At 54.0% G+C, this 23,727-nt stretch overlaps 8 protein-coding genes across 8 annotated transcripts; 5 read left to right on the top strand and 3 right to left on the bottom strand.

Moving 5' to 3' along the window:
* The first annotated feature begins 111 nt into the window (after positions 1–111).
* Positions 112–2,277, top strand: BDY24DRAFT_403885 (uL22m family ribosomal protein). The gene is made up of 7 exons (XM_076642433.1): positions 112–177; positions 274–337; positions 473–932; positions 1,074–1,278; positions 1,414–1,484; positions 1,560–1,622; positions 1,775–2,277. Exons 1-7 carry the CDS (start codon positions 141–143, stop codon positions 1,895–1,897), a joined length of 1,023 nt encoding a protein of 340 aa, XP_076492421.1. The 5' UTR covers positions 112–140; the 3' UTR covers positions 1,898–2,277.
* Positions 2,264–9,117, bottom strand: BDY24DRAFT_367145 (P-loop containing nucleoside triphosphate hydrolase protein). Its single transcript, XM_076637971.1, has 28 exons — positions 8,677–9,117; positions 8,270–8,366; positions 7,919–8,159; positions 7,752–7,821; positions 7,512–7,665; positions 7,325–7,429; positions 7,096–7,241; positions 6,885–6,996; positions 6,638–6,802; positions 6,422–6,546; positions 6,080–6,317; positions 5,835–5,987; positions 5,662–5,760; positions 5,383–5,563; positions 5,155–5,297; positions 4,997–5,069; positions 4,796–4,920; positions 4,552–4,702; positions 4,277–4,392; positions 4,029–4,169; positions 3,838–3,915; positions 3,687–3,756; positions 3,561–3,602; positions 3,325–3,490; positions 3,184–3,241; positions 3,059–3,100; positions 2,878–2,947; positions 2,264–2,613 (listed from the first exon to the last, which is right to left on the bottom strand). The coding sequence occupies exons 1-28, from the start codon at positions 9,063–9,065 to the stop codon at positions 2,519–2,521; spliced, it is 3,645 nt and encodes a 1,214-aa protein (XP_076492420.1). The 5' UTR covers positions 9,066–9,117; the 3' UTR covers positions 2,264–2,518.
* A 767-nt stretch (positions 9,118–9,884) lies between these two features.
* Positions 9,885–11,772, bottom strand: BDY24DRAFT_224799 (uncharacterized protein). The gene is made up of 5 exons (XM_076636583.1): positions 11,667–11,772; positions 11,412–11,522; positions 10,697–11,107; positions 10,119–10,546; positions 9,885–9,985 (listed from the first exon to the last, which is right to left on the bottom strand). Exons 1-4 carry the CDS (start codon positions 11,667–11,669, stop codon positions 10,226–10,228), a joined length of 846 nt encoding a protein of 281 aa, XP_076492419.1. The 5' UTR covers positions 11,670–11,772; the 3' UTR covers positions 9,885–9,985; positions 10,119–10,225.
* A 720-nt stretch (positions 11,773–12,492) lies between these two features.
* Positions 12,493–13,147, bottom strand: BDY24DRAFT_403874 (uncharacterized protein). The gene has a single exon (XM_076642432.1). It carries the CDS (start codon positions 13,016–13,018, stop codon positions 12,527–12,529), a length of 492 nt encoding a protein of 163 aa, XP_076492418.1. The 5' UTR covers positions 13,019–13,147; the 3' UTR covers positions 12,493–12,526.
* Positions 13,148–13,582: 435 nt separating this feature from the next.
* Positions 13,583–14,879, top strand: BDY24DRAFT_224892 (uncharacterized protein). The gene is made up of 2 exons (XM_076636584.1): positions 13,583–13,998; positions 14,112–14,879. Exons 1-2 carry the CDS (start codon positions 13,749–13,751, stop codon positions 14,846–14,848), a joined length of 987 nt encoding a protein of 328 aa, XP_076492417.1. The 5' UTR covers positions 13,583–13,748; the 3' UTR covers positions 14,849–14,879.
* Positions 14,880–15,369: 490 nt separating this feature from the next.
* On the top strand, positions 15,370–16,710 carry BDY24DRAFT_224894 (uncharacterized protein). The gene is made up of 3 exons (XM_076636585.1): positions 15,370–15,968; positions 16,083–16,186; positions 16,278–16,710. Exons 1-3 carry the CDS (start codon positions 15,548–15,550, stop codon positions 16,425–16,427), a joined length of 675 nt encoding a protein of 224 aa, XP_076492416.1. The 5' UTR covers positions 15,370–15,547; the 3' UTR covers positions 16,428–16,710.
* Positions 16,711–17,551: 841 nt separating this feature from the next.
* BDY24DRAFT_403856 (uncharacterized protein) lies at positions 17,552–20,078 on the top strand (the record flags this gene model as incomplete). The annotated part of the gene is made up of 10 exons (XM_076642431.1): positions 17,552–17,592; positions 17,703–17,812; positions 17,894–18,728; positions 18,818–18,823; positions 18,907–19,456; positions 19,477–19,479; positions 19,563–19,589; positions 19,681–19,769; positions 19,898–19,917; positions 20,010–20,078. Coding segments are annotated over exons 3-8 (1,379 nt in total), but the record flags the coding sequence as incomplete, so codon positions are not given.
* A 384-nt stretch (positions 20,079–20,462) lies between these two features.
* ARC1 (Arc1p) lies at positions 20,463–22,859 on the top strand. Its single transcript, XM_076642430.1, has 9 exons — positions 20,463–20,662; positions 21,035–21,130; positions 21,233–21,733; positions 21,803–21,821; positions 21,903–22,039; positions 22,117–22,131; positions 22,244–22,285; positions 22,423–22,525; positions 22,623–22,859. Exons 1-9 carry the CDS (start codon positions 20,522–20,524, stop codon positions 22,808–22,810), a joined length of 1,242 nt encoding a protein of 413 aa, XP_076492414.1. The 5' UTR covers positions 20,463–20,521; the 3' UTR covers positions 22,811–22,859.
* The last annotated feature ends 868 nt before the right edge of the window (positions 22,860–23,727 follow it).

Here is a 23,727-nt window from a genome sequence, read left to right as displayed (position 1 = left end):
GACGGGAGCGAAGAAGGACATTGGAGAAGATGGAGGTTAGGGGGCGAGAAGAAAGGGAAGGAAACCGAGAGCTGACTTTTCGATCCACTTTCCCCTTCAACTCCATCTCCGCCTTTCCTCTCTCTCTCTCTCTCTCAAAAATGCGTGGATCTTGCAGCTCGTCTTTCAGATCGATACGTGAGTATACATCGTTCTTCTCTCTACGAGGATATCCCTTTAGAGTTGGGCTCGTTTCTGACCGTTCTACACCTTCCCTCCCTTCCCTCTCTGCAGCGAGTCGAGCTGCCTTCCCTCGGACATCGCCTCTAGCTTCTCTTCTGGCTTCGTCTAGCAGGAGGTGAGCAGTCGATCCCTCTCTCTTTTCTTACAAACATACATTTGCTTCCGATAGCCCTTCGAGAGAGAGAGCTCGTAGGGAAGAAGAGCTAGAATCCGAGCTGACCTCCTTCCCTCCTTCCCTTCTCTCTTCAAGCTCAACCTCTCCCCTCGTCCTTCGCCCTTCCACCTCCTCCACCTTCCCTGTTCGATCCTTCTCTACCACCCTCTCCACCTCTTACCGCGCAGCATCTTGGATCACCCGAACCGATCTCAAGGTCGTCGAAACTCAGACCTCTTCCTCCTCCTCCTCCTCGTCTCCTTCTTCACCCTCGGAACCTCCCAAAGAGTCTGGAAGCCGATGGTCCAGTCTCTTCGGAAGCAAATCGAAACCTACCGAGACCGAGGACTCGATAGACGCGTTGGAGCAGCAGGTTGGGAAGGAGACAGACGAGGCCTTCATCGAGAAAAGGAAGACCGCTCTCAGGAAGGGAGACCAGGCGAAGAAGGACGACCAGGCTCTCAATGGAAGGAACATCACCAAGCCCATAGTAGCCAAGGAGTTGAACTGGAAGCAGCTGGACCAGTCTTTCGCAAACAGGAGGATTCCTATCGAGGTGAGTTTTTTCTATTGAAGGGAAGGGGAAGGGGAGGGGAGGAAGGAAGGAAGGAGGTCGAAGCTGATCATTTGGTTCTCCTTCTTCCCCTCCTTCTTCTCTCTCTCTCCTCGCTTGCCCAACTATAACCACCTCTCACAGTACAAATTCAAAACCGCCTGCTTCAAAGTCTCCCCTCGAAAACTCGCCTTGATCGGTCGTCAACTCAGTCGTCGTCCGATCGGAGAGGCCATCCTCCAGATGGAGTTCTCGGAGAAGAAGGCTGCCAGGAGACTCAAGAACTCCATCATCCAGGGGAGGAACCAGGCTATCGCGTTGGGAATGGATAAGGACAAGCTGTTCTTGCGTGAGTCTTCTTCTTTTTATCCCTCGCGTTTCGCTCACGAAGGAAGGGAAGGGAAGGAGGAGTTGAGCTTCGTCGAATCGATGGGTTGGGCGAAAGAGCTGACTCTCTTTGACGTGGTTCCTCTCGCACACACAGAGGCTGTCTGGGTCGGAAAGGGAGATACGCTGGCTCGAATCGATATCAAGGGTCGAGGTCGAATGGGAATCGTACGTCTCTCATCTAGTTTTCTCCTCTTCTCCTTCTCCTCGCTGAACTTCCGTTTTTCTCTCCGGTACCTTCAGAAACACCATCGATCGGCTCGAATGTACTTCAACGTGATCGAGGGTAAGACCTACATGGAGAGGGTACGTTCTTCTTCTCCTCTCATCTCGCGTCTCCTTCGTTCCTTCCTTCGACGCGTCGCCCTTCCCCTTTCCGCCGCCCTCCTTTCCTTTTGCCTCTCCCCAACGAACTACACAACTGACCCCTCGTCTCTTGCGCTCCTTTTTGACGACAGGAGCACGCTATGCACCTCAAGGTGCTGAACATCATCAAAAGGAGTGGCCCGAGTGTTCACGTCAACTACAACAAGAAGAAAGCTCAGATCGAGAGGATTCGGGCGACCCACTGGAGGTGGTAGAGGTTAGCAGGAGGAGATGTCATACCTTTCGATCTGATCTCGAGGCAGGAATGAGCTGGAGAGAGAGCGAATGCGAGCAGGAGGAATGAGCAGAGGAGACGAGACGAGAACGAGAGACCTCTTGGAACGGCTGGAGAAGAGCAGACGAGGCGAGGCTCGACGATTGAAGGAAGCTTGAACTCGAGCTTGCGACTAGCAAGCGGAGTTTGTGCCTGATATGGTGACCAAGTTCTCGCTTCCCTACAGCATGGCCTGCTGAAAAGCCCGACCCGTCGACTTCGACGCGTCCTTCTCTCTCCCTGAAAGTGCTCGACCCACCCCCTCAGTCGTCCCCGCCTGTCGGGCGGAAGCCGTTTCGATGGATACACGAAGTCAGTCCCATGAAATCATAAGAAAGAAAGAAGAAGAAGAGGGACGAAAATCGAAACGAAAACGAAAGACGAAACAGAATGCAAGAGACGTTCTAGAGAGACATGGGAGAACGAAAAGAAAGATCGTTAGAGAAAAGATTAAGCTCAAGTTCAAAATTCGAAGGCAGGACAAAGAGATGACGAGTTGAAGGAGGCAATGGCGGAACTAAAGCAAAGGGACGGCGACGAGAGAAGAGGGAAGGAGGGCAGATCATCGAGGTGCGATGTTGTTCTTCCTCTTGTACCGTTCGAGGACGTAGTTGAGGTACTTCTTCCCTCGGGTATCTCTGGGTTCTCGTTCTGGGACTGTAGAGAGAGAAAAAGGGGCCGGGAAGGAAGGAGAGCGAAAAAGAATGAGAGGGGAGTGGGAAGCCGTCAGCTTTGAGTGCGAAGGCCAGACAGCGTTGGAAAGACAAAGATGGAAGGGAAATCGAACTTACTCCACTATAGTGCGAGAAAGAAGAGAACAGATGACGAGTGAAGAGGCAAGAAGAAAGGCAAGAAAGTCAGGGTCGGTCGTCGAAACGAAATCGATGAAGGCTGAGGGAGAGAAGAAAGCGAAGACGGAACGGACCTCTCCATTGCAGATGACGAGCACTCGCATCCTCTCGTGATAGTGAAGGTCGGTGAGAAGCTTGGGCTGCAGTTTCAGGCACGAAGGGAGGAAAGCGAAGACGCGTCAGTTCGTTCGCTCGTTGCTTCGATTCGTGTTCTAATCTCAATCAATCTCTTCTCCTCGAATAAGACTCACAGTGAGCAAAAAGAATTGACCCGCGTTGGGAGCACAGGTGACCTGCAAGGAAGGAAGAACAAGAATTAAATGAGCCGGCCGGTCGACGGACGGAGTGGGAGAGGAAGAGACGAGAGAGGACGAACGTCGACCATCCGGTTGTGAACAGCTCTCTCAGCTCGAGTGTCCATTCCCTGATTGATCCTGAGAAGGGGAAGCAGCGGAAAAAAATATCAGCGACCAGCTCGACGAGGGTCGAGAAGGGTAGAAAGGGAGGAGGCACTTACTCGTCGACGAGCGAGAAAGGAGCGTTGCTGAGTTCGATGAGAGACATGAGGTACATGATAGTCGAGAGAGATCGTTCTCCTCCAGACTGATGAGTCGCCGTCAGGATCTGCATCTTGTCGGTTGCGCGGAACGAGACGAGAATCTCGATGGCCCATTCGGCGTAATCTGCGACGAAGAGAAGCAAGATGAGCGTGCAGTTTCGTTCGATCGAAAGAAGATGGAAACGAAGGCTTACCTTCGTGCTCCCGGATTCGAATTTCTCCTCGGTCGTCGAGAGCTGTGACGGAAAGGGCAGGGAGGCGGCGGACGTGTCAGTTCAACGATCTCGAATCGGGGAAGAGAATCGAGGAAGACGACTCACAGTCCATGGCAGCCGAGAACTTCTTGTTGAAGTTGGTGACCAGCTTCTGGAGCTCGGGTACCCACTTGGCCTGCTCGAGAGAAGAGTACAAGATGGTGAGGTCAGACTCGTTTTCGAGAGGAGAGGGAGAGATAGAGAGAGAAGGACGCACTCGGACGGTCTTGATGGCTTTGGCGACGGTTCGTTCCTTGTTCTCCATGTCGGTGTAATCCCTCTCAACTCGTGCAATCTGGAAGGCGAAGAGAAAACGAAGGGAAGAAAAGCGTGAACGAGTCAGCATCGATCTCGACTCAATCGCGCGTTTCGACGCAGCCAAGACGACAGCAAATGAATTCGGCGTACCTCAGCCTTAGCCCTCTCGTACTTCTGAATGACGGCAGGATCCTCTCCTCCCAGACCATCGAGATCAGCCTCGAGTTGAGTCTTCTTGTCTTGAAGCTCGTTCGGTTCCGGGATCGATCCTCCGTGCATTTCAGCGTGATCCTGGAGGAGTGAAAGGAACAGACTGGAGTCAGCAATCACCTTTCTCGACGGTTTCTTTCTTTCATCGAAGAAGAACTTCGAGAAGTTGCGAGGATGGAGGGACTCACCTCCTTCCGCTGCATGAACGTCTCTCTCGTCTCGTTGTCCAAAGCCTCGAGTTGGTCCTGAGCCGCTAGGAGGAGGTCCTTCGTGGTTGCCTTCTGAGCTCGGAACTTCTTGTCGGCTGGAGAGAATCGAAAGAAACCCGGAGAGAGAGAGAGAGGACGAAAGAGGTTTGTCAGAAACAGTTTCTTCGACGAAGAAGGAACGACGCGTCTTGTCTCTCTTCCCCTCGAGAGCTTCCTCCAAGAAGCAAGAGTTTTTGTCAGATGAACAGACTCACCAGCATTGTAGGCTCGACCAGCGATCGCCTCGGCTTCCTGTTCGATCTCAGAGAGCTCGCTAACCGCGCGTCGGTTGGTCTCGACCTGAAGGAGTTCGAGTTGCTGATCGACGAGGGAGTGGTAGGCTTTGCCGGCCTTCAAAGCACAGTCCTGTTGGCGAAGGTAACCGAGTTGAGATAAGAGAGGTCAGCGAGGGAAGGAGCAACGAAAGAAAGGAAGAGAGAGAAAGAAACGGAGACGAACCTTGAACTTGAGATCCAACTTCAGCTTCGCCTTGATGATTTCCTTGAGCTCAACTTGGTATCGAGCCTTCTGATCTTCTTCCGAGGGAGCGTTCTGGAGAGTCTGGAGCTTCCTTCGGGCGTCGGCTGCGAAAGGAAAAGGGCGAAAAGAAAGAGATAGGTCAGCGAGCGATTCGTTCGGAACGGCGACGACAAAACTCACCGAGTTTCGTCAGGGTGGTAGCGTTCTTGACCTCGACTTTCTTGATGGTCTCGAGCTCCTGCTTGATCTCTTCCTGAGAAAGACAAAGAGCGAAGAAACGAAGGATCAGAAACGACTGCGAGACGCGGCGGCGGCTCGAGCGAAGAACGAAAACTCACCAGCTTCTGATCGACAGCACTCTTCGCCAGGTTCAACTCGTCTCCTCGAGCCTTCAGCTCAGCAAGCATCTTGTTGGTGCGGTGGATTTCTTTCTCAGCAGTCTCGATGAGTCGGTTGGCTTCGGAGATGGCGTCCTCGTCGACTGAAAGCAAGAAGGAGAGAAGGATCGATCAGTTCGACGCGTCGAGTTCGAACACGGAAGAGAGATGAAAGGAAGCTGGACCCACCAGTTCCAGCGAAGCTTCGAGCAGCGTTGATCTGAGTCGTTCCACTTGACTTGGCTTGGTTTCCGTACCTCGAGACCGAGGTGGCGTACTTGGTGTCTCCAGCGACGTAACTTCGAAGGTCGGTTTGACTGACTCTGTCCCAGCTGATCCCTCCGTCTCCGATCTTTCTTCGAGATACAGCCTGAAGAAGAGAAGAGACAAGAGTAGGTCAGCTCTTCTTCTTCGAGGGAGAGTTGACGCTTCGAGAACGGCGAGAGGAAGGAGAAGGACGAGACGCACCGAACGATGAAGGTTGCAGTGAATCTCGAGGAAAGCCTTGACTGGATCCGGAGCCTTGACGAAGTCGATAGCATAACCGTCAAATCCGAGGTCGCGAAGCTGCAGGTGAGAGATGAAGGAAGGTCAGCTTGCCTTTCTGTCCGTTCGAAGCGAGAGGAGGAAGAGAAACGAACTTGATCTCGGTCGACAGGTCCAGCTCCAGGTCGATAAGGCTTGTCGATCTTGGTGTAGTGAAGTTTCTTGAGCTGGGCCTTGATGACGTTGTTGGGACTGTCGGTGAAGGATCCTATCGTCTGGTAGTCCTCCTCACACTGAACGACGACGGTCTGGTAGAAGCAAGAGAGGGACGGAAACGCGGCAGATCTCGTCAAGCTCAACTTCGACTCGGAAGCGAGAGAGAGAGAGTAGCTGCACTGACCCTCATCTGCGTTCCGGAGATACAAGCTTCGACGAGGCTAGCAATTTTGGGATCCGTCACGTCGACGGAGAGGCAAGGAGGCTCGAAGACTTCCATCTTGAAGATCGAAGCGTGACCTCGACTGACTTGTTCCTTGTCCTTTCGGATAACGTTGACGAGGCCGACGATGTCCTGAGAGTCTGGCCACTTCTGAAGATTCTGCATTCGACGGTAGGAGACTTGAGAGAGTTGGTCGATCCTGAGAGGAGAGGAAAGAAAGAAAGGGAACGACGCGTTCGAGTCAGCGAGCGTTCAAGCTCTTCAAACTCGCCTCGAAGACGAGAAGAGACGCAAACGACTCACTTCTCCTTCTGTCGTTTGATCTCATTCTGCTTCTCCGTGATCGTCCTCCTGATGTTTCGATCCTCGTTCAGGATCTCTCGGTTGAACTGATCCTCGATCTCAGCGCCGTCGTGCTTGGCTGCTCTCTGTTGACCCATCACCCCAAAATCGAAGAAGGAGAGCAAGTCAGCGTCTCTTGAAGCTTTCGAAACTCGAGCTGGATGCAGAAACACTCACCTTCTTGTCCTCCAACTGCTCCTTCGACCCAGGCTCGACCCTCTGCTCCCAATCGTTCTCGAGCTTCTCGATCGTCCTCTCCTGAGTAGCGATGTCCTGGACTCTCTTGATGGCCTTCTTCTTGACGTTGTCGATCCTGCCTTCGATGTTCTCCTTGGCTGTCTCCTGTTCGAGAGAAGGAGGAAGGGAAGTGAAGTCAGAGACGCGTCGTGAACAATCTCGAGAGGGAAGGAAAGAAGCGACTCGCCTGCCTCATGATCTGATCGATCAACGTGATCTGGGTCTTGTCGATCTTGGTTTGACTCGACTGGATGTCGCTGACCTTGAGTTGGGCGTCCTTCTCTCGATCTTCGAAGGCTCTGCAAACAGTCATGGCCGACGAAGAGGGAACGGTGAAAGGTCAGCTTCGGAACTTGACTTCGCAGCTTCGCCTCCCAGCGCAGATTTGCTCAACTCACCCAATCAACTCCCTGAACGGCTCAACCATAGCAGAAGCTCTCTTGAACTCGGAATGAGCGACGAATCGTTGCCTCTTGTACTCCTCCCAGATGATTCGGTTCGAGTTGTACTCGGCGAAGGGGATCATCCGTTCGAGGAAGAGGATCTAGAGAGAAAGACATGAGACGAGTTCGTCAGATCGAGATGCTTCCTCTCTCTTTGTCGAAGAGAGAGAAGACGACGACTCACCTCGGTAGCCAACCTCTCCCTTTCCCTCGCGTCGTTCACGTCTCCCTCCAACCTCTGGTTCGATGCTTTCTTCCTGTCGAGCTCGGCCTTCTTGACTTCGAGGTTCTATTCACAACGAATCGAAGGAACGAGAAACACGTCAGTTCGAGCGCCTCCTCTCTCCCTCTCCTCCGGTCGTCGAACTCACATGGTCCATGTCCTTCCAGTCCTTTCCAAGACGAATCAAGTCGGTATGCCAGTCCGTCATCTTGGCAGGTCCAGCAGCCTTCTGAGTCTGGCGGAGAAGCTCTTGAGGAGTCATGGTGGCGAAGGAGGAGACCTTGTCTTGAGGAAGGAAGGAGCTGAGGAGAGAGGAACGCAGGGAGGAGGAACGAGGTGAGCTCGAGAGCGACAGAGAGAGACAAGAGACGAGAGCTGCTGGACTCACCAGAGATTACCAATCTGAATGTTGAGAGCGACGACCTTATCTCGAATGACCTTGGCCGTAGCAGCCTCGCCTGAAGGAAGGAGAGGAGATCGAAAGGAAAGCGAAACGTTCAGCTCTGCTTCACGCTCCTCCTCCTCCTCCTCTCGAGAACGCGACGCAAGACTCACCATTCAACCAGAACCTCGACTTCTCACTCTCCTTGAGAATCTCCCTCTTGATCACAACGTTCCTTCCGACCTCTCCGTTGGGACCAGCTGGGCTCTTGAGCTCGATCTCGGTGAATCCTTTGGTCGCGCCGTACTTGAGGAAGGCTGCAATGAGATCTGCTCGACCGAGAACCTTGGGAGACCAGCCGAGACCGATGGCGATTCCGCAGACGATGGTTGACTTTCCGGTTCCGTTGGGTCCCTGAGCAGAAAAGGCAAGGAGAAGAGAACGAGCGGGAAGGGAGGGAAGGGGAAGAGGCGCGAGGTGAGCTCGAGCTCGAGAGAACGGCGAGAAAGAGGGCCTGAACTCACGATGATCATGTTGAGATGAGGACCAGGGAAGAATTCCGCCCAATCGTACGTGAGGAAGTTCCTGAATGCGACTCGAACGACGGCTCCGGGAAGGTATCTGAAGGAGAGAAAGAGAGAAGGAAGGAGAGATAAGGTGAGCTTTGCTTCCTTCCCCTCGGCGGAGATTTCTTGACGCTCCTTCCACCCCAGGGCTTCAAACAAGTGAGGAGGAAAAGCTCCAGAGCTCCTTTCTCTCCTGGGCCATCGCACTTTAAAAAAAAGACGGCCATCGAAGGAAGGTGGAAGCTCGCTCGCTCCTCCTCCCACCTCGACCTCCTCCCTTCCCTTCCCCTCCTCGAGTCCTTCCTCCCGCCCAACGATCGGGATATATGCGCCCTCTTTTCAAGAATAATTAAGTGTGTACTCACCCGTCTTCTCCTCTCTGCGCCAATCTAGCCTTCAACTCATCGCTCAAGTCGTTCATCGTCCCGTTCCCATCATCCACCACGTCGTCGTCCTCCTCCTCCTCCTGAGCTCCCTCCTTCTCAGCAGCAGCAGCAGCAGCACCAGCTTTCGAAGACTCTCCTCTTCCTCCATGTCCGTTCACCGCTGGTCGTCGTCCCTTGGAAGGAGAGTCGTCCTGATCTTGTTCTTCCTCGTCCTCGGAAGGAGGCGGGGTCGCTTTCCTCGCTCGTTTCGGAGGTTTGATGTCCTGCTCCTCCTCTTCCTCGTCGTCTTCGTCTTCCGGCGTAGGTTGTTGCTTGTGAGGCTTGAGAGGATGCTTCCGAGAGGAAGAAGGGGCAGGGGAGGAGGACATCCGGTAGGGAGGGGAAGGGAGGGGAGGTCGGAGTTGGAAGGGAAGGAAGGAGAGGAGGAGCGAGGTCGAAAGACGCGTCCACGCGTTTGGGCTTTTTTGTTTTGCGTTTTTTTCGAGTTTTCTTTTGGTGAGTTCTCGTAGAACCACCCAGTCGAGATATACGGTCTTGTAGGCTGCAGAACACGTTTTCCTGCTGTGCGGAGTGAGCTTTTTGATTCAGGTCGACTTCGTTCGTCCTCGACGCGTCCAAAGTGCTCGCTCGTCGTTTCGTCCACTCTCTCTCTCTCTCTCTCTCCTCTCTCTCTCTCTCTCTCTCTCTCTCACACACTTTCAAGTTCACCTCTCAGGTTAAGGACGACAGTCGAACTCTCGTTTCGCCTCGTGAACGAACCAGAGATTCATGAATCGTAATTCGTATCGCACCGGGATCCAGCGCGAGGATCAACACCCGAGAAGAAGTAGATATGAGAGGAAAAAGCGGTAAGGTACGTAAGGAGAGAAATCAAAAAACTAGACGACGAACGAAGAACCCGAGAGAGATAAAGGAAAGGTTTGGGGAGGGTGGTATGTTTAAGCGGAAGCCTTCTTCTTCTGTGCCCAAATTCAAAAGATGGTTCGGAAGGGGAGGTGAGGCGAGATTGTCGAGAGCGAAGACGAGGTCGGCAGGGAAAGGAGAAGAAAAGGGAGGAAGGGGGAGGAAGGTCAGCACTCGGTCTTCGTTCGTTCGTTCGACGCGTCGTCGTCTCGTCTCGTCTCGGAGAGGAGAGGAAAGAATGAAGGAACTGCACTAACCTCCTTCTTAGCCTTCTTAGCGGATTCAACAGCCTTGGGAGCGGCCTTAGCGACCTTAGCGGGGGGAGTGGGGACGGCAGCGGGGGTAGCGTTCTTCTTGGACTTCTTGACGGGGACGGGAGCGGGAGCTGAAGGACGAGCGGAAAGGATGGAGAGAGGGAAAGACAGTCAGTGAGATGCTTTCGAGGATGAGAGCGGAGGGGGAGGGAGGGATGGGAGAAGAAGAGAGTTGGAGAAGCAAGAGAGACGGGAAAGACTCACCCTCCTCGTCGGATGAGCTCTCGTCCTCGTCGGACGACGAAGCGGACTCGGGGCTCTTGGGGATCTCCTCCTCAGCCTCCTCGATCTCGTCGTCCTCATCCTCATCCTCATCCTCGTCGTCGTCGTTGGTGGCGGCCATGGCGGCTTGGATTCCGGCCTGAGGAAAAAGAAGGAGCGAAAACGAGAGAAGAGAGGGACGCGGTCAGTTGAGGGTGAAGATGAGATGGGAACCAGAAAGATACGAGGAAGGAAAGGTGAAACGGTGACGAAGAGAACGTGGGAGAGAAGTGGGAGGAGAGGTAGGGGAAGGGAGGAGGCAAGGGAGGACGAGAGGAAGAAAAGGGACGAACGGCGGTAGGGTCCTGCTTGTAACCCTCAGCCTCCTTCTTGTACTCGTCCATGGAGTCAGAGGCTCGGTCGAGGTAGACCTAGAATCGTAAACGAAAGAGAGTAGAAAGCGAAAAGGAAAGAAGTCGAAGGAAAAGAGATCAGCTCTCGTCCGAAGAACCCCAAACTCGACGCGTCTCGTCCCTCCCTCGCACTCTCCTCCGAAACGAAACCCCAGAGCGAGAACTCACCTTCTTCTGGTCCTCCGCAAGGGTCTTCCACGAGTCTCCAATCAACTTGAGGACCTCCTGGTAAGCGACCTTGGGGTGAAGATCCTTGTAGTGTTCCCTGACCTCGTTCTGGTACATCAAGTACGCGGAAGCAGGTCGCTTGGGAGCGTTGGGATCCTTCGCCGCCTTCTTCTCCGCTCGCTTCCTCTTCTTGTCGGCTCGAGCCTCCTGCTCAGCAGTCTTGGGAGCCGGTCCCTTTCGTCCAGGAGTGGCACCGAGACCTCCGAGAGAGATGCCTGAGGCCTTGATCCCAGCGATGACGGCGGCGAGAGCGGCAGGGTCCTGGTCGTGACCGGAGACGTTGGCGAAGGTTCGGCAGGCTTGGGAGGCGACGATGAGAGCGTCGGCGAGGGTGGCGAAGGAAGCGGAGAGCTGTGGTGGGAGGGAAGAGGAGAGAGTGAGGGAGGTGAGCTTTTGAGTTTTTCGAAAGAGCTTTTTGGAGGAGTGAGGATGAGATATGACGAGATGTAGAGATCAAGGTCTGTCTGTAGAAGTCCTGCCTCGTGTTTGACTCGAGATCGAAGAACGCAAGGTCAAGTCGAGGAGGAGGGGAGGAAACGAAAAACAAAGGAACGCGTTTCCTCCTTCGACCTCGTTCGTCCCTTTGTCCTCCTTCGAAGTCTCGAGAAGACCCGCCCCCAAAAAGCTCATGAGCTCGAGAAGGAAGAGAACGTACAGTGATCTGGGGAGTGACCTGAGCGGCAGCTCCGTCCTTGGAAGATTCAGCCTGGAGGGAAGATGGGAACGAACGTCGACGCGAAGGTGGATGGATGGATGGGAGGGCACGGGAAAGGTTTCCATAGGAAGGAGAAGAGGGGAGAGGAAGGGCAAGGAGGGTAACGAGGAGAAGGGAGAAAGTTAGTTTGAAAGTTTTGTATAGATCAGGAAGGATGGATGAGGAGAGGAGAGAGTTTTTTTTTCTCACCTTGACCATTTTCAAGTTTGATTGGAAGAAAGGGTAGGGAGGTGGTAAGGAAAGGAAAGGGAAGGAAGGAGGAGGGAGTAAGAAGGAGTTGGAGGTTGAAAGGAAAACTAGCCTTGACTCAGTCCTTGCGTCCTTTACCCTTTTTCGGGTCCAGAATTTCCTTAACTGGACCCTCCCTCTCCTCCGCTCCTTCCCTTCCAACCATCAGCACCACCTCCTTCCTCCTTTCCTTCCCTTCTCCCCAATCCACCTCGACCGACAACAACGAACAAACGGAACTCCCATCTCAATCATCAACCTCAGATCCCTCTCTTAGCTAGTCCTCTGCTGTTTGCTTAGTGCTTCTTTGGAAACAAAGAGAGACTTCTTGCCCTTGTTCCGCTCCTCCCTGTTCGATTAGCTTTCCTCTTCCTTGTTTCGCCCTCGGTCCTCCGTTTATGGATCTACGCCAACGAGTGCTTGATCTCTGTCATTCTTCCGATTCCGTAATCCCAGATTGGATTACAAAACAACTAGAAGAATTCCCTATAGTGAGCTCCCAACGCTCTCTCGCTCTCCCTTCTCTCTTCGTCCTTCGCCAGCTGACGGACCTTCTTCTTCTTCTTCTTCTCCTTTGCAGCGACCTGATCAGACACCTGAGAGTTACATCACTGCTCGAGCCAAATCCATCAACGTCACAGTCGAGGATCCTTCAGAATCTGAACAATCTCAATCTCCAACCTCAAACGCTCAACAAGGTCAGTCGAGTCCTCCCTCCTCCTTCTTCCTCCTCCCTTCTCCAAACCCCCTCCCCCCTTTGCTCCCCCCTTCCCACCCACAGCGAACCGTAGAGAACCGAAGAAGTTACTCCTTTTGCTTGTGTTTGACTATAACAAAAAAAAAAGAACACAATCAAAATCGAACTGGCTCTTCTTGAGAAACAACCAAAAGACGAGGTCCTTAAAAACCGTCGAACAACGAATCCGGATCGAACCAAACGAACCCTCGCTGGGAGAATACGCGTCCTCCCAGGGAGAATCACGCCAGTTTGATTGCGTAGCTGCGGGTGTAGCGATGCTCTGGGTGTGCGTTTGAACGCTGGATGGGGACGATTGGACGGAAGGGAGGGAGGAGATGGGAAGGACGAGGGTGGTGGCGAGGGGAGGAGCTTTCGACGACCTCCTTACACTCTGTTCTTCTTCCTCAAAACCTACAAGGACGAAACGAAAACTGACCGCGTACCTCTTTCTCTCTTGGAATGAAACAGAACTCGACGCCGACCCCGAAGCCATGGCTAAAACGAAACAGGAAGGAGGAGCCGGACGAGCTGCTGCCATCGACGGAGGAGTGATTTCCTCGGACGATGAACATGAAGTCATCCTTATCGAGGAGGAAGAAGAGGACGAAGATCCTATCGCTGGTCACGATGAAGACGACGTCGTTTTACAGTTAGTGTATCTTACCAGTTACAGGGCGGAACGAACGAACGAAGGAGGGAGGGAGGGAGGGAGGGAGGAGGGAGTGTGAGCTCGAGTCGAAACGAAGGAGGAGCCTCTTTGCTGACCGTTTCTTCCTCTTGTTTCGTTTACTTGCTACTCTAGACGACCTGAACGGATCGCTCGAGATGAGGAACAGACGGAATCAGCAACAACCTCTCGGACCAACTCTTCCTCTCCTCAACCGAACCCATCACCAGCACTTCCTCCTCCTCCTCCCTCCTCCCTCTCAGCACGACCCTCCTCTTCTTCCGCCTGCCAACCGACAACCATCTCTCCATCTCTCCTCCAGAAACCTCCTCCTCCCTCTTCTGCCGCTCCTCAAGCCAAAGCCTCCTTCCCAAGGATCCAAACCCTGGCGTCCTCCTCCTCCCAGTCCAAATCGAAATCTCCCTCTCCAGCACCCGACGAAGCAGCTTCACCTTCCTCCACCACCACCCCGACAGCAACCTCCCACCTCCCTCAATCCGAATACAGACCCCACCTCTCGGACGCTCTCATCGCCAAATCGCCCGTAGCAGCAACCAACCGACTCATCGCTCTTCTCGCTCCTCCTCCTCCTGCCCTCCAACCTTTCATCCCCGCTTCGGATCGCTCAGAGATCCTTCACGCGATGAACAAGTCTGGGAACAGTCGCTACTACGCGGCGTGGGTGGCTCATCCGGATGGGATGGACGTGTTGGCCGGGTGGTTGAAAGGGTTGACGGCGAAGGAGAGTGAACCGTGGAGAGCGACGGCGGTGGTGCTCTTGGAGGTGATCAAGAAGATGGAGGTGACGAAGGAGATTTTGCTGGACAAGAAGAAGAAGTTTACGATTGCTAGGATGCTGGGGAAGGTGGTGAACAATTCGGCGTTGTCGGAGAGTGAGTGGGTTTCTTTCGTTCGGGGCGAAACGCGTCGAGATTGGATCGCTGACTCGCTTGGTTCTTCTTCTTCCTTTTGATTCGCTCGTTCGCCTTCATCTTGGAATTTGTAGAAGTACGAAGTCTCGCTCAGTCGCTCGTGGATTCCTATTCGAAACTCCTCGGAATCACCCCGACGGCTTCGAGCTCAGGAGGAGGGAACGAAGAAGGTCGACACATCGTCTCGCCTCTCTCCTTTTGTTGCTTTGCGTCTCGATTGCTGACTCTCCCCTTCTCCGCTCTTTCTCGCCTCCTCCTCCTCCTACAGGTAGCAACAAGAAACGGAAAGTCGAAACCTCCACGTCGAACGGATCCTCCTCGACTTCGAAACCCTCCTCCTCCTCAACTTCAACCAAACCCACCACCTCTTCGACTCTCAAACCCTCCTCGTCTTCAGCAGCCAAACTTTCCTCGACCTCCAAACCACCCTCCAAGCTCGCAGCAAGCAAACCTTCAGGTCCAGCAGCCAAAACCGACACCTCGTGGTTCGCCAAACCCGCCGTCGCCGCTCCCGTCAAGAAGGCTCCTACCACCTCGTCTTCCTCCTCCTCCACCACCGCTACCGCTTCTTCTGCCTCCTCAGCACCTAAACCTACCGCTTCGGCACCAGCAGCTTCCCCCTCTTCCTCCTCCTCCTCCAGCAACGTCTTCCAACAAGCCCTCTCCCTCACCGGAGCGAGTTCGTCGACGCTCGGGAAACGACCCATCTCAGCCGTCGATGGATCCGGAGCTACCACCAGCGGTGGGAAAAGGAAGAAGACCATCACGTGGAGGGATGAGATTCGACCGGATCGAGGGTTGGAGGACGTGAGGGTGTTTGAGAAGGCTGGGTGGGAGATTCAGTTTGAAGGGACGCACGATCAGACGTTGGCTCAGTTGGATAAGGACGAGGGAAGGTCGATGAAGGGCCATGGAGCGTTAGGAGGAGGAGAGGCGGTGGATCTGTCGATGATGAAGGATATTGAGGATGAGATGGTGGATTGGTACGAGCCGAGACGTGAGTTGTTTCGTTTCTTCGTTTTCGTTTTCGTCTCTCGAGTCCCAGAGTTTGCGACTCGCTGGACTACTGAAACTTTCGAAACTGACGCATCTTCGTTACCTTCCTTTACTCTGCTTCCAGCCCTTCTCGTCACCCCCGACATGCTCCAAAACATCTACCCCTACACCGGTCTCCACGCGTCGGAACAACTCGCCGTCACTTCAGGAACCCTCCAGACCATCTACCTCTCCGATTCCGACATCCCCGACTCCCCAGCCGAACCAGATCCTAGTCGTATCGTCCAGGACGGTCCAGAAACGAGATTCTACGAGGCTATCGTCAACGCTTCGCCTCCTCCTTCCGCCGTCGTTCCTCTTCAACCTCAACAGTTCTTCCCTCCTCCGCCACCAACGACAGCAGCAGCAGTCCCTCTCGGAGTAGGACTAGCAGCAATGGATCTCGGTTCCATCCTCAGTCAACTCAGCAGATCCGTTCCTCCCGTTCCCTCCTCGTCGTCGTCGTCGTCGTCGAATGCCTACGCTCCTCCTCCTCCGTCGTCGTCCTACTATCCTGGAATCCCACCTCCCAACGAGTACAACCCCGACTACCCTCCTCCTTCTTCGTCCTATGGTAACAACCAGTACGGACAGAACCAAGGTCCTGGTCCCTCGTCGTACAACCGAGAAGGAGGAAACGGGAACGGTCCTCTTCCTCCTCAGCAGCAGATGCACGATTCTTCCTTCGGAGGAGGAGGAGGTGGGAAGAGGAAGGGTGGGGATAACTCTGGTGGTGCGGGGCAGAGAGGTGGGAAGAAGGGTCGTCATCAGCAGCACGACGGGGGAGGGGAGAGGCCTTGGGGAGAGGGAGGAGGAGGAGGAGGGAGGGATTATCAGCAGGGAGAGAGGGAGAGGAACAAGAAGGGTCCTCCTTGTAGATTCTTTGCAAGTGGGAGGTGAGTTTCCTTTCGATTAGTTTTCTGGGTTGAGGTTGGGTTGGGAGTTGGGACGAGAAGAGACGAAGAGCTGACTTTGGTTTTCTGTTTTGCGTTTGGTTCGAATCGAAACAGGTGCGCGAAGGGATCTACTTGCGAGTTTAGGCATTGAGTCTCGCTTCGTGCTTTGTTGGTGTGAGATAGGGAGGGAGTGGGAAGAACGGTGGCCCTTTTTTTTGGTGAGTTTGAGCTCTGCAATCGAGCTACGGAGAAGAAGGAAAGACGCGTCGAACGTCGAAAGCTGACATTCGTGCTCCTCTTTCGTCGCAGCTCGTTCTTTCCTCCATATGCTTTCCCTTTCGGTTGCTTCTGCTCATTTGTTTTCCCTTTATGCTCTTCTCTCTCTCTTTTCTCGTTTTATTTTGCTGCTCAGTTCGTTTTGCTTTGCTCTTCGCTCGCACTGTCCCCTCATGTATGTAGCTCTTAGCTTTCCATCACACTCGCCCAAACGCTCGCATCGTTTTTCTCCTTTCTTGTCCCGCACGCTCTGCTCACTCTTCGGTTCTCGAACCTTCGCAAAGTTGGAGGCGAAAAGCGTCGACGGAGATGGGAGATGCAGCGACGAAGGAAGGGAGGCGCGTCGAGAGACGGGAGGACCGATGGACGACCGATGGACGTGGATTGGGGTGGCGAGGGCGTTGGTACCTAGCTTTGCTTTGATTTCTTTGCTTTCGTCCGTGATCATGAATTTCTTTTGTTTCGGTTCGAGGTGCGTGGGAGATGGAGACGGGCGAGAGAAAGACGCGTCGCCAAACGACGGAAACGCAGTGTCGAGAGAATTCGTGCGTAGACTACCAGTGAAGGCATTGAATGCTTTCGTATCCGACAGGAGAGATCAAGGTTGGATACGAGGGGTAAGAAGGGAGAAGAAGAGGAACAGCGATCGCAACGCGTCGAAGGGGACGCGACGGACTCTCGAACTTTAGTCGAATTGAGAACAGAGCACATTCGCCTTTTGTATATAAGAGTTATTACACATGAGCTGACCATTCTATCAGGGAGCCGAACGACTGGTGGCGAAACCAAGAACGAAACGGTGGAGAGAGGTAGCGCGATGAAGCGAGAGGGCTTTCAAACGAAGAAAATCGATGCCTTCGAAGCTCAGAGTGGATGAGATTGAGTGAAAGTATACTTTGACGGTGATATCGTCTTGCTGGATGAAGGATAAAACATGCGAGAACGGAGGCGGATCTCGGCGGCAGATTCGGTTGAGCTTCGAACCTCCCTCCCTCTCCTTTCTTCTTGTGATCCTCAACCACGAGGAACGAACGAACTATGGAAAGCACGATTCAGACTACTGGGATGGTAAGTCCGGACCCGGCTCCTTCACCAAGGAATAAGAGCTGACTATCTGTTCCCTATTTCCAGGCGAAGGGACGATGCCAGCTTCTCGAAGTGAGTGCGAGCTCACCTTTCCCTTCCTCCCTTCCTTCCTCCCTCCGCCCTCTCTCTCTCTCCTTCTTTGAGCTGACTCGCCTATGTTTCATGGAAGCAGCTCCCTACAGAGATGATTCTACATTCTCTCGGCTTCCTTAATACAGACGACCTTCTCTCAGTTGCTCTGACTTGCAAGGCTCTCAGAGCGGTGAGCTCAACCCTCTCGAGTCCTTCCTTTCGCTCCCTCCTTCCTTCTTCCTTCTATGCTTCCGAACGCCTTCTGAACCTCCGCGCTTCTTCCAACGTCATCTCTCGCAGGTAAGCTGTAGCATCTACTACAGGGAATTGGAGGTCGACATCTCGAACTCGCTTCAGCTGGAACTCCTTCGAGCGAGAGCAGACGACCCTTGCGTCGCCTCAGCCGTCAGGTTCGGCCTCCCCTACTCTTCTGAGCATCGTAAAGAATAGATTTTGAGCTGATTTGTCACCTTCCTTTGTCTGACACCCAGAGAGCTCGTCCTCTCAACGACAGGGCAACCTTCTTCCGTTGGGCCTTCCCTCCTGGATCTCGTCCTCTACGCCCTCGAAAAGATGCCGAATCTATACAGGATTACCCTCCCTCCCTGGCTCCTCGTCGGATCCATCCTCTCCGCTCTTCGAACCAACTCGTCTGTCGCCGTAGTCTGTATAGAAGGTGTCGTCGTCAATCGGTCAACCTTGTCCCTCGACGCGTTCTCCCTCCCATCCTCCTCCCTCGCTCCTCCTCCTCGTCCTCTCGCCTTCGAACTCGAACTCGGCTTGGACAGCAACGGATTTGGATCGGAACTCGTATCTCGCTTCGAGCAACTCGGGGACACCGTCAGCTCTACCTCCGTCTCCCTCGACTCACACGTCGTTCCTCCCTTCCTCATCCAACTCCTCCCAAACCTCATCTACCTCGATATCGTACTCGATCCAGCTACAGCAGAGGCCATACTCCCTTGGAGCAGTACCCTCTCAGCTCTCTACCCTTCCCTCGAGGCGGCCATCTCGATCGACATGAGGAAGGAGACGGACGGGGAGGAGGATCCGACGTTCTTCCTCTCGAGAGCGAACTGGATCGACATCCCTGGATCTTCCGAGGAATCAGTTGAGCAGTTCCTCAGAGAGTGGAGCGAGGTGCCGGTCGCGCAGGTCATTGTTGAACAGCGGTTGGGAGGGGACGGAGAGACGGTCAGAGTTGAGTTCGTGTTGGACCAGTGCACCGTCAGTCGAGCGATGATCATTTCGCTCGGGCGGGTCTTTAGTACGGTCAAGAAACTTGTGTTGAAGTCGTGCTACTTTGATGACAGCTTTGGGTGGCAGGTGCGCACTCATCGCCTTGATCATTCGTTCGTCGAACGCGTCTCGTCTTGCTGACTTCTCGATTCCCGCTCTCTATCTCGTCTCTTCAGGACTGGGTGAGTACATCTCCATCTCGACAATCGTTCTGGGACTCTCGCTGAACTTTCTTTCCTCCTCTCTCTCTCCTCTCTCCCTCCAGGACGCGACCCTCTCCGCCTTCGACGCGTTCACCTCCCTGGAGAAACTCGAGTTCCTCTGCACCGTCACCCCAAGCCTCAGCCTCAACGTCACCATCGGTTGCAAGCCCGAGTGCCTCGAGCTCATGTACTACCATCGACCTTCGCTCAAGACGGATCTTCCTCTCGTCGGAGGACTCTCGGGCCTCAACAACCTCGAGATGCGACTCAACGTTCGTCGACTGGAACTCCTCGGTCCTCACCTCCCTGCGTCTACGGAAGTTTTATGGAAGTTTGGTGGGGATGAACCTATGGCGTCCTGGTCGGGGTGGGTGGAGTGCGACAAGGAAGGGAAGAAGAGTTTGGAGCTGAAGGAGGTTGGGAAGAGGACGGAGGAGTTTGGGGAGAGCAGTCGTCCGCCGTGCTTGATCTGCCATTATAGGTTTCACGAGGATTCGTATCAGGCGACTCCTTTCAATTCACTCCGCGACTGTCCCGTCGAGGAGGTTCGCTCAGCTCTCGCCTTCGGAGGAATAGATCTCGACGTGTTCGATTCGAGGTTCGTGGTCTCTCTTTCCCTCTCGCCTACAACCATACCCTGGTTCCCGCCTCGGTATCTCAAAATATGGAAGTTGCTGATGCTGACTCTTTTCCTGCCTCTCAGGTCCGTCAAGTCGATCAAGACTCCCTTCGAGCGTTTCCTTCGGTTCGTCTTCTCGTTCTCTTTCTCGTTTCTTTCGGTCGGCTCGCTCGCTGATCGATCAACTTCTTCCCCCATTCCCCTACTTTTTCAACAGATCAGGAGCTCCCCTCACCGCTGCATCTCAAGGACTCTAAGTCGTCGTCGCAGAGATCTAGGAGGGGGAGGAAGTTGGTTTCGTTTTGGGTGAGCTCTCCCTCTCGTTCTCAAGCAGATTTCCCCTCGAATGCTTCGGTTCCTGACCGGCCTCTCTTTCTATTTATATTCCCTTCAGGTTGACGGATGAAGGACTACGCTGGGTTGGGAGGTGTGAGGTCGGAGGGTTGAGTCGAAGGTTCGTCGTCTTTCCTCTCGTCGAACGAAGGGGAGAGGCCGGTGAAGTCAAACGCGAAGCTGAACACGTTCTCTCTCCCTTCTCGCCTCCAGTTACTTTTGGGAGAGGTAGAGAGAGCTGGAGACGGGGTCATCTGAACCTGTCGTTGCGAATAGGGAGAGGTAAGCTCATTTTCCCGTCGAGTCGAGACGCGTCGAAGAGTGCGGCAGGCTCAGGAGATCGAAGCTGTTGCTGACTTCCTTGTTCTCTCTTTTTCCTTCCGTTCAGCAGGGAGGATCCAACCACCTCGGATCGAGTCGTCATCTTGAGGAAAGAGGAGGAGGGAGAGCGAGGGAAGATCGATGGGTCGTCGTCGCGGTCGGGACGGAGAGGGGTCTGCTGGGTCGATAAGCTTTTGACGATACATACGTACACGACAGATCGTGCTTCAAATTGGGAAATCCTTCGTCTGATCTATGCAAAGTTTTCAGTAAGGCGAGTTCGAACTCCGATCATCCCTCTGCGAAACTTGAATCGCTCTGGCTCTTCCTCTCCCTCTCTCTCCATGCTCCGTCGCCTCCTCTCTTCCACCACCACCCTTCCCTTCCGTCACCACCTGCGAGCCATGACTACCTCTATCCAAACCGCCAAGGTTCAAACTCTCGTCGCCGCTGCTGGTGCTGTCCTTCCCGCTCCCTCCAAGGACCAGGATCTCGTCGAGGAGTGGGTCAAGAAGGTCGAGGCCGAGGGAGCTGGAGATCTCAAGGTCAGTTTGATTGTCTTTGCGATTCGAAGACAACAAGACTCGGAGTATAGCTCAAAGGGAGGATGGTCCAGTGTATATTTCTCGACAGGATTGAGAGAAGGGGGTGCTTGGGATGGCGAGAGAACGTCGGAGGGAGGAAGGAAGGGAAGGAGAGGTCAAAAAGTGACCTCGACCTCAGAACAAAGTGACCTTGATTCACTCGGATCGCTATGTTTTGAAGTCAGACCTCAAGTCCAGCCTAGTCTCCCGTTCTCTCTCTTCCCACCTGTATCAATCGCTTCACCTGCCGCGGTCTACAAGACTCGTTGGTTGAGCTTGACCGTTTTCCTTCGTTCTGACTCCCTTCCGTTCCCTTCTTCGTCTGACCTCCAGGATCTCGACAAGCGTCTCACTCCTCTCACCTACCTCTTCAACTCGGAACTCACAGTCGCTGATGTTGCTACCTACGGAGTTCTTCACCCTATCTTCGTGCGTGCTCTCTCTCTCTCTCATCGTCCTTCGCCTCCGAGCTCAACCGTGCCTTCCCTCGTCTGACCTCCTTCTTCTCACCTCTTTTTTTCGTCTCTGCAGGCCGTCCAACCCTCTTCCGAATACTACATCACTCCTTCCGTCACCCGATACCTCTCTCACATCCAATCTCACCCTCTCCTCGCCTCCATCCTCACCTCCTCGGATCCCATCCCTCCTTCCTTCCCTCCCATCACCTTCGACCTCGACAACCTTCCCGCCATCGAGAGGAAGGCTGCTCAGGCCAAGGAGAAGAAGCCCAAGAAGCCCGTCGTCGCTGCTGCTGAGGAGACCGCTAAGACGACCGTCGAGACCGTGACGGAGAAGATCGGAGAGTTGGGCGTCGCTGCTCAGGCTGCCGTTGGAACCGTCGGAGCTGCCGTCGCTGGATTGGGAGAGAAGGTCAAGGAGATGACCATCGGAGGAGGTGAGGGAGCTAAGGCTGCTCCTGTCGATGCTGAGGGAAAGCCCTTCAACACCAAGAAGAAGGAGAAGAAGGCTCGACCCGCGGCTCCTGCCGCTCCTGAGCCCACCGGACCTATGCCTTCGATGATTGATCTCAGGGTGAGTCTCGTCTCTCATCCTGCTCTCGTAGTACTCTTGTAGACTAACCTCAGCTGTACTTCTCTTCAGGTCGGACACATTCTCTCCGGTATGTCTCCCTTCCCGTCTCTCGAGCTTGTTTGCGTTGCGACGTCGACTGAGTCTCTTTCGCGTTTCTCGTCCTCAACAGTCGCCAAGCACCCCGACGCCGACTCTCTCTACGTCGAGCAGGTCGATGTTGGAGAGGCTGAGCCTAGGACCATCGTTTCTGGTCTCGTCAACTACATGTCCATCGACGAGGTCAAGGACAAGTGGATCGTGGTCGTCGTTCGTCTCTCTCCCTGTTCCTCGTTTCTCGTTCTGGGATCTCCTGCTGACCTCTTACTCCTCCTTGCCTCTTCTAGCTCAACATGAAGCCTGTCAGTTCCCAGCCTCAGATTTATCGGCCGAATACTCGCTCTCGAGCATCTGAACCTCGTTCTCGTTCTGACGCGTCGTTCATCCCCTTCCTCTTCGCGCTCGTCTTCCCAGGTCGCTATGCGAGGTATCAAGTCCTACTCCATGGTTCTTTGCGTGAGTATTTCGTCCATCTTTTCCTCGTTCCTTTGATCCTCGTCTCGTCTCTTTTCCATCGCTACACGCAACGACGAGATCAACCGAGCTGACCTCCTCTTCTCTTTTCTCTTTCTGTTCTTTTTCGTTCCTCCCAGGCCTCTTCTGCCGACGGCAAGGACGGAGGAATTGAGTTCGTTCAGCCTCCACCCAACTCCAAGCCCGGAGAGCGAATCTACTTTGAGGGAGAGAAGTACGAGAGTGAGTTTTCTCCTCTCCTCGTTTCGTTTCGTTTCGTTTCCTTCCACTCCTTCTCTCACTTCATCTCTAACGCTTCCTGGACCTCGTTTCTCATCAGACGCCCTTCCCCTCGACGTCCTCAACCCCAAGAAGAAGGTCTTCGAGACCATCCAGCCTGGGTTCACCACCCTTCCTTCCCTCGAGGCCGCTTGGGTCGACAAGGCCAACGGGGGAGAGGTCCACAGGATCAGGACTAAGGATGGATTCTGCACCGTCAAGAAGTTTGTTGGAGCTAGCTTGTCGTAGATTTGCGGATCGGTAAATTGATCGTTATGAAGCGTTGATCTTCAATAAAGTTGAGACGAGACGTCCGTTTTCTCGTCTCGTTCTCCCTCTCTCGCGTCGAAAGTGCGAACCTCTACAAAACGCGGCTGATGAGCAAAGTGGACTTCAAAGCGATAGATCGAGCTCAGTGGAGATAAACTACGTTCAACTAGCCTCGACTGGACTCAGCCCGCGACGCGTTGTTCCCTCCTCCCTCTCTCGCTCGTCGCTCCTTATCTTGTCCCTCCGTCCCCGTCGAGGCCGAGGTTCCCAACCGACGACAGTTGAGCCCAAAGGTCCATGCGCTGAGCAGCAGCTAGCTCGAAACCTGTCTCCAACAACGACCAACCCAAAAGCCAAACCCAAAGAAAGCGCTTCAGCCCTCCGTCTCTCTTCCTCTCCTCTCTCCCCCTCTCGCTCTTTCGCTCAAACAGTGTAGACTAGTGTAGTATCATTGGCCTTTTGTAAGATCCGCATCCCTCCTGAACGCTCTCTCAAAAGGTAGCGGAAAGATGGGAGGGTGGTCGGTGAGGATCGTCGAAAACGAAAACGAGCGCTCGCTTTGAGACGATGCTCGTTGTAGGTTTCGACGGGGAGAATCCAACTCCGGTGAGGGGGTGTAATCATTTTGGGTGGAAAGGGTTGGGTGGGTGGAAAGAGGGGAGGGAAGGGGAGAGAGAGGGGGAAGAACTCACGATTGGACGATGGGAGGGTGTTAAGCGAATGATTCAAGAGGAAGTGAATCTCGGGTGTTGCTGTCCCCAGTGAACTAATCCTGTTAGGGCCAAAACGTTCCCATCCAGCTCGTGGAAACGACGCGACCTCGACGACCTGCCTTCGAACAGAACAAAAGTTAGCCTTTCCCGCTCCATCGCCTCAAACCCAAACCCCAAAAAGCA

Source organism: Mrakia frigida, assembly GCF_051309035.1.
Source record: "Mrakia frigida strain ATCC 22029 unplaced genomic scaffold BDY24scaffold_48, whole genome shotgun sequence".
Taxonomy (NCBI): Eukaryota; Fungi; Basidiomycota; class Tremellomycetes; order Cystofilobasidiales; family Mrakiaceae; genus Mrakia; species Mrakia frigida.
This window is presented reverse-complemented; position numbering and strand designations above follow the sequence as displayed.

Coding starts and splice junctions, on each gene's coding strand:
- BDY24DRAFT_224799 (XM_076636583.1), bottom strand. Junction 11,108..11,411: donor AGGTCACTCCCCAGATCACT/GTACGTTCTCTT, acceptor CTCCCACCACAG/CTCTCCGCTTCCTTCGCCAC. Junction 10,547..10,696: donor TTGCGGAGGACCAGAAGAAG/GTGAGTTCTCGC, acceptor TTACGATTCTAG/GTCTACCTCGACCGAGCCTC.
- ARC1 (XM_076642430.1), top strand. CDS start 20,522: ATGACTACCTCTATCCAAACCGCCAAGGTTCAAACTCTCGTCGCCGCT. Junction 22,286..22,422: donor CCTACTCCATGGTTCTTTGC/GTGAGTATTTCG, acceptor CGTTCCTCCCAG/GCCTCTTCTGCCGACGGCAA. Junction 22,526..22,622: donor TGAGGGAGAGAAGTACGAGA/GTGAGTTTTCTC, acceptor GTTTCTCATCAG/ACGCCCTTCCCCTCGACGTC.
- BDY24DRAFT_403885 (XM_076642433.1), top strand. CDS start 141: ATGCGTGGATCTTGCAGCTCGTCTTTCAGATCGATAC. Junction 1,279..1,413: donor TAAGGACAAGCTGTTCTTGC/GTGAGTCTTCTT, acceptor TCGCACACACAG/AGGCTGTCTGGGTCGGAAAG. Junction 1,485..1,559: donor GTCGAGGTCGAATGGGAATC/GTACGTCTCTCA, acceptor CGGTACCTTCAG/AAACACCATCGATCGGCTCG.
- BDY24DRAFT_224894 (XM_076636585.1), top strand. CDS start 15,548: ATGCCTACGCTCCTCCTCCTCCGTCGTCGTCCTACTATCCTGGAATCC. Junction 15,969..16,082: donor AGATTCTTTGCAAGTGGGAG/GTGAGTTTCCTT, acceptor GAATCGAAACAG/GTGCGCGAAGGGATCTACTT. Junction 16,187..16,277: donor AACGGTGGCCCTTTTTTTTG/GTGAGTTTGAGC, acceptor CTTTCGTCGCAG/CTCGTTCTTTCCTCCATATG.
- BDY24DRAFT_403874 (XM_076642432.1), bottom strand. CDS start 13,018: ATGACTTCATGTTCATCGTCCGAGGAAATCACTCCTCCGTCGATGGCA.
- BDY24DRAFT_367145 (XM_076637971.1), bottom strand. CDS start 9,065: ATGTCCTCCTCCCCTGCCCCTTCTTCCTCTCGGAAGCATCCTCTCAAG. Junction 8,160..8,269: donor CTCATCTCAACATGATCATC/GTGAGTTCAGGC, acceptor TTTTCTGCTCAG/GGACCCAACGGAACCGGAAA. Junction 2,614..2,877: donor CATCTGCAATGGAGAGGTCC/GTTCCGTCTTCG, acceptor CTCTCTCTACAG/TCCCAGAACGAGAACCCAGA.
- BDY24DRAFT_224892 (XM_076636584.1), top strand. CDS start 13,749: ATGAACAAGTCTGGGAACAGTCGCTACTACGCGGCGTGGGTGGCTCAT. Junction 13,999..14,111: donor CAATTCGGCGTTGTCGGAGA/GTGAGTGGGTTT, acceptor TGGAATTTGTAG/AAGTACGAAGTCTCGCTCAG.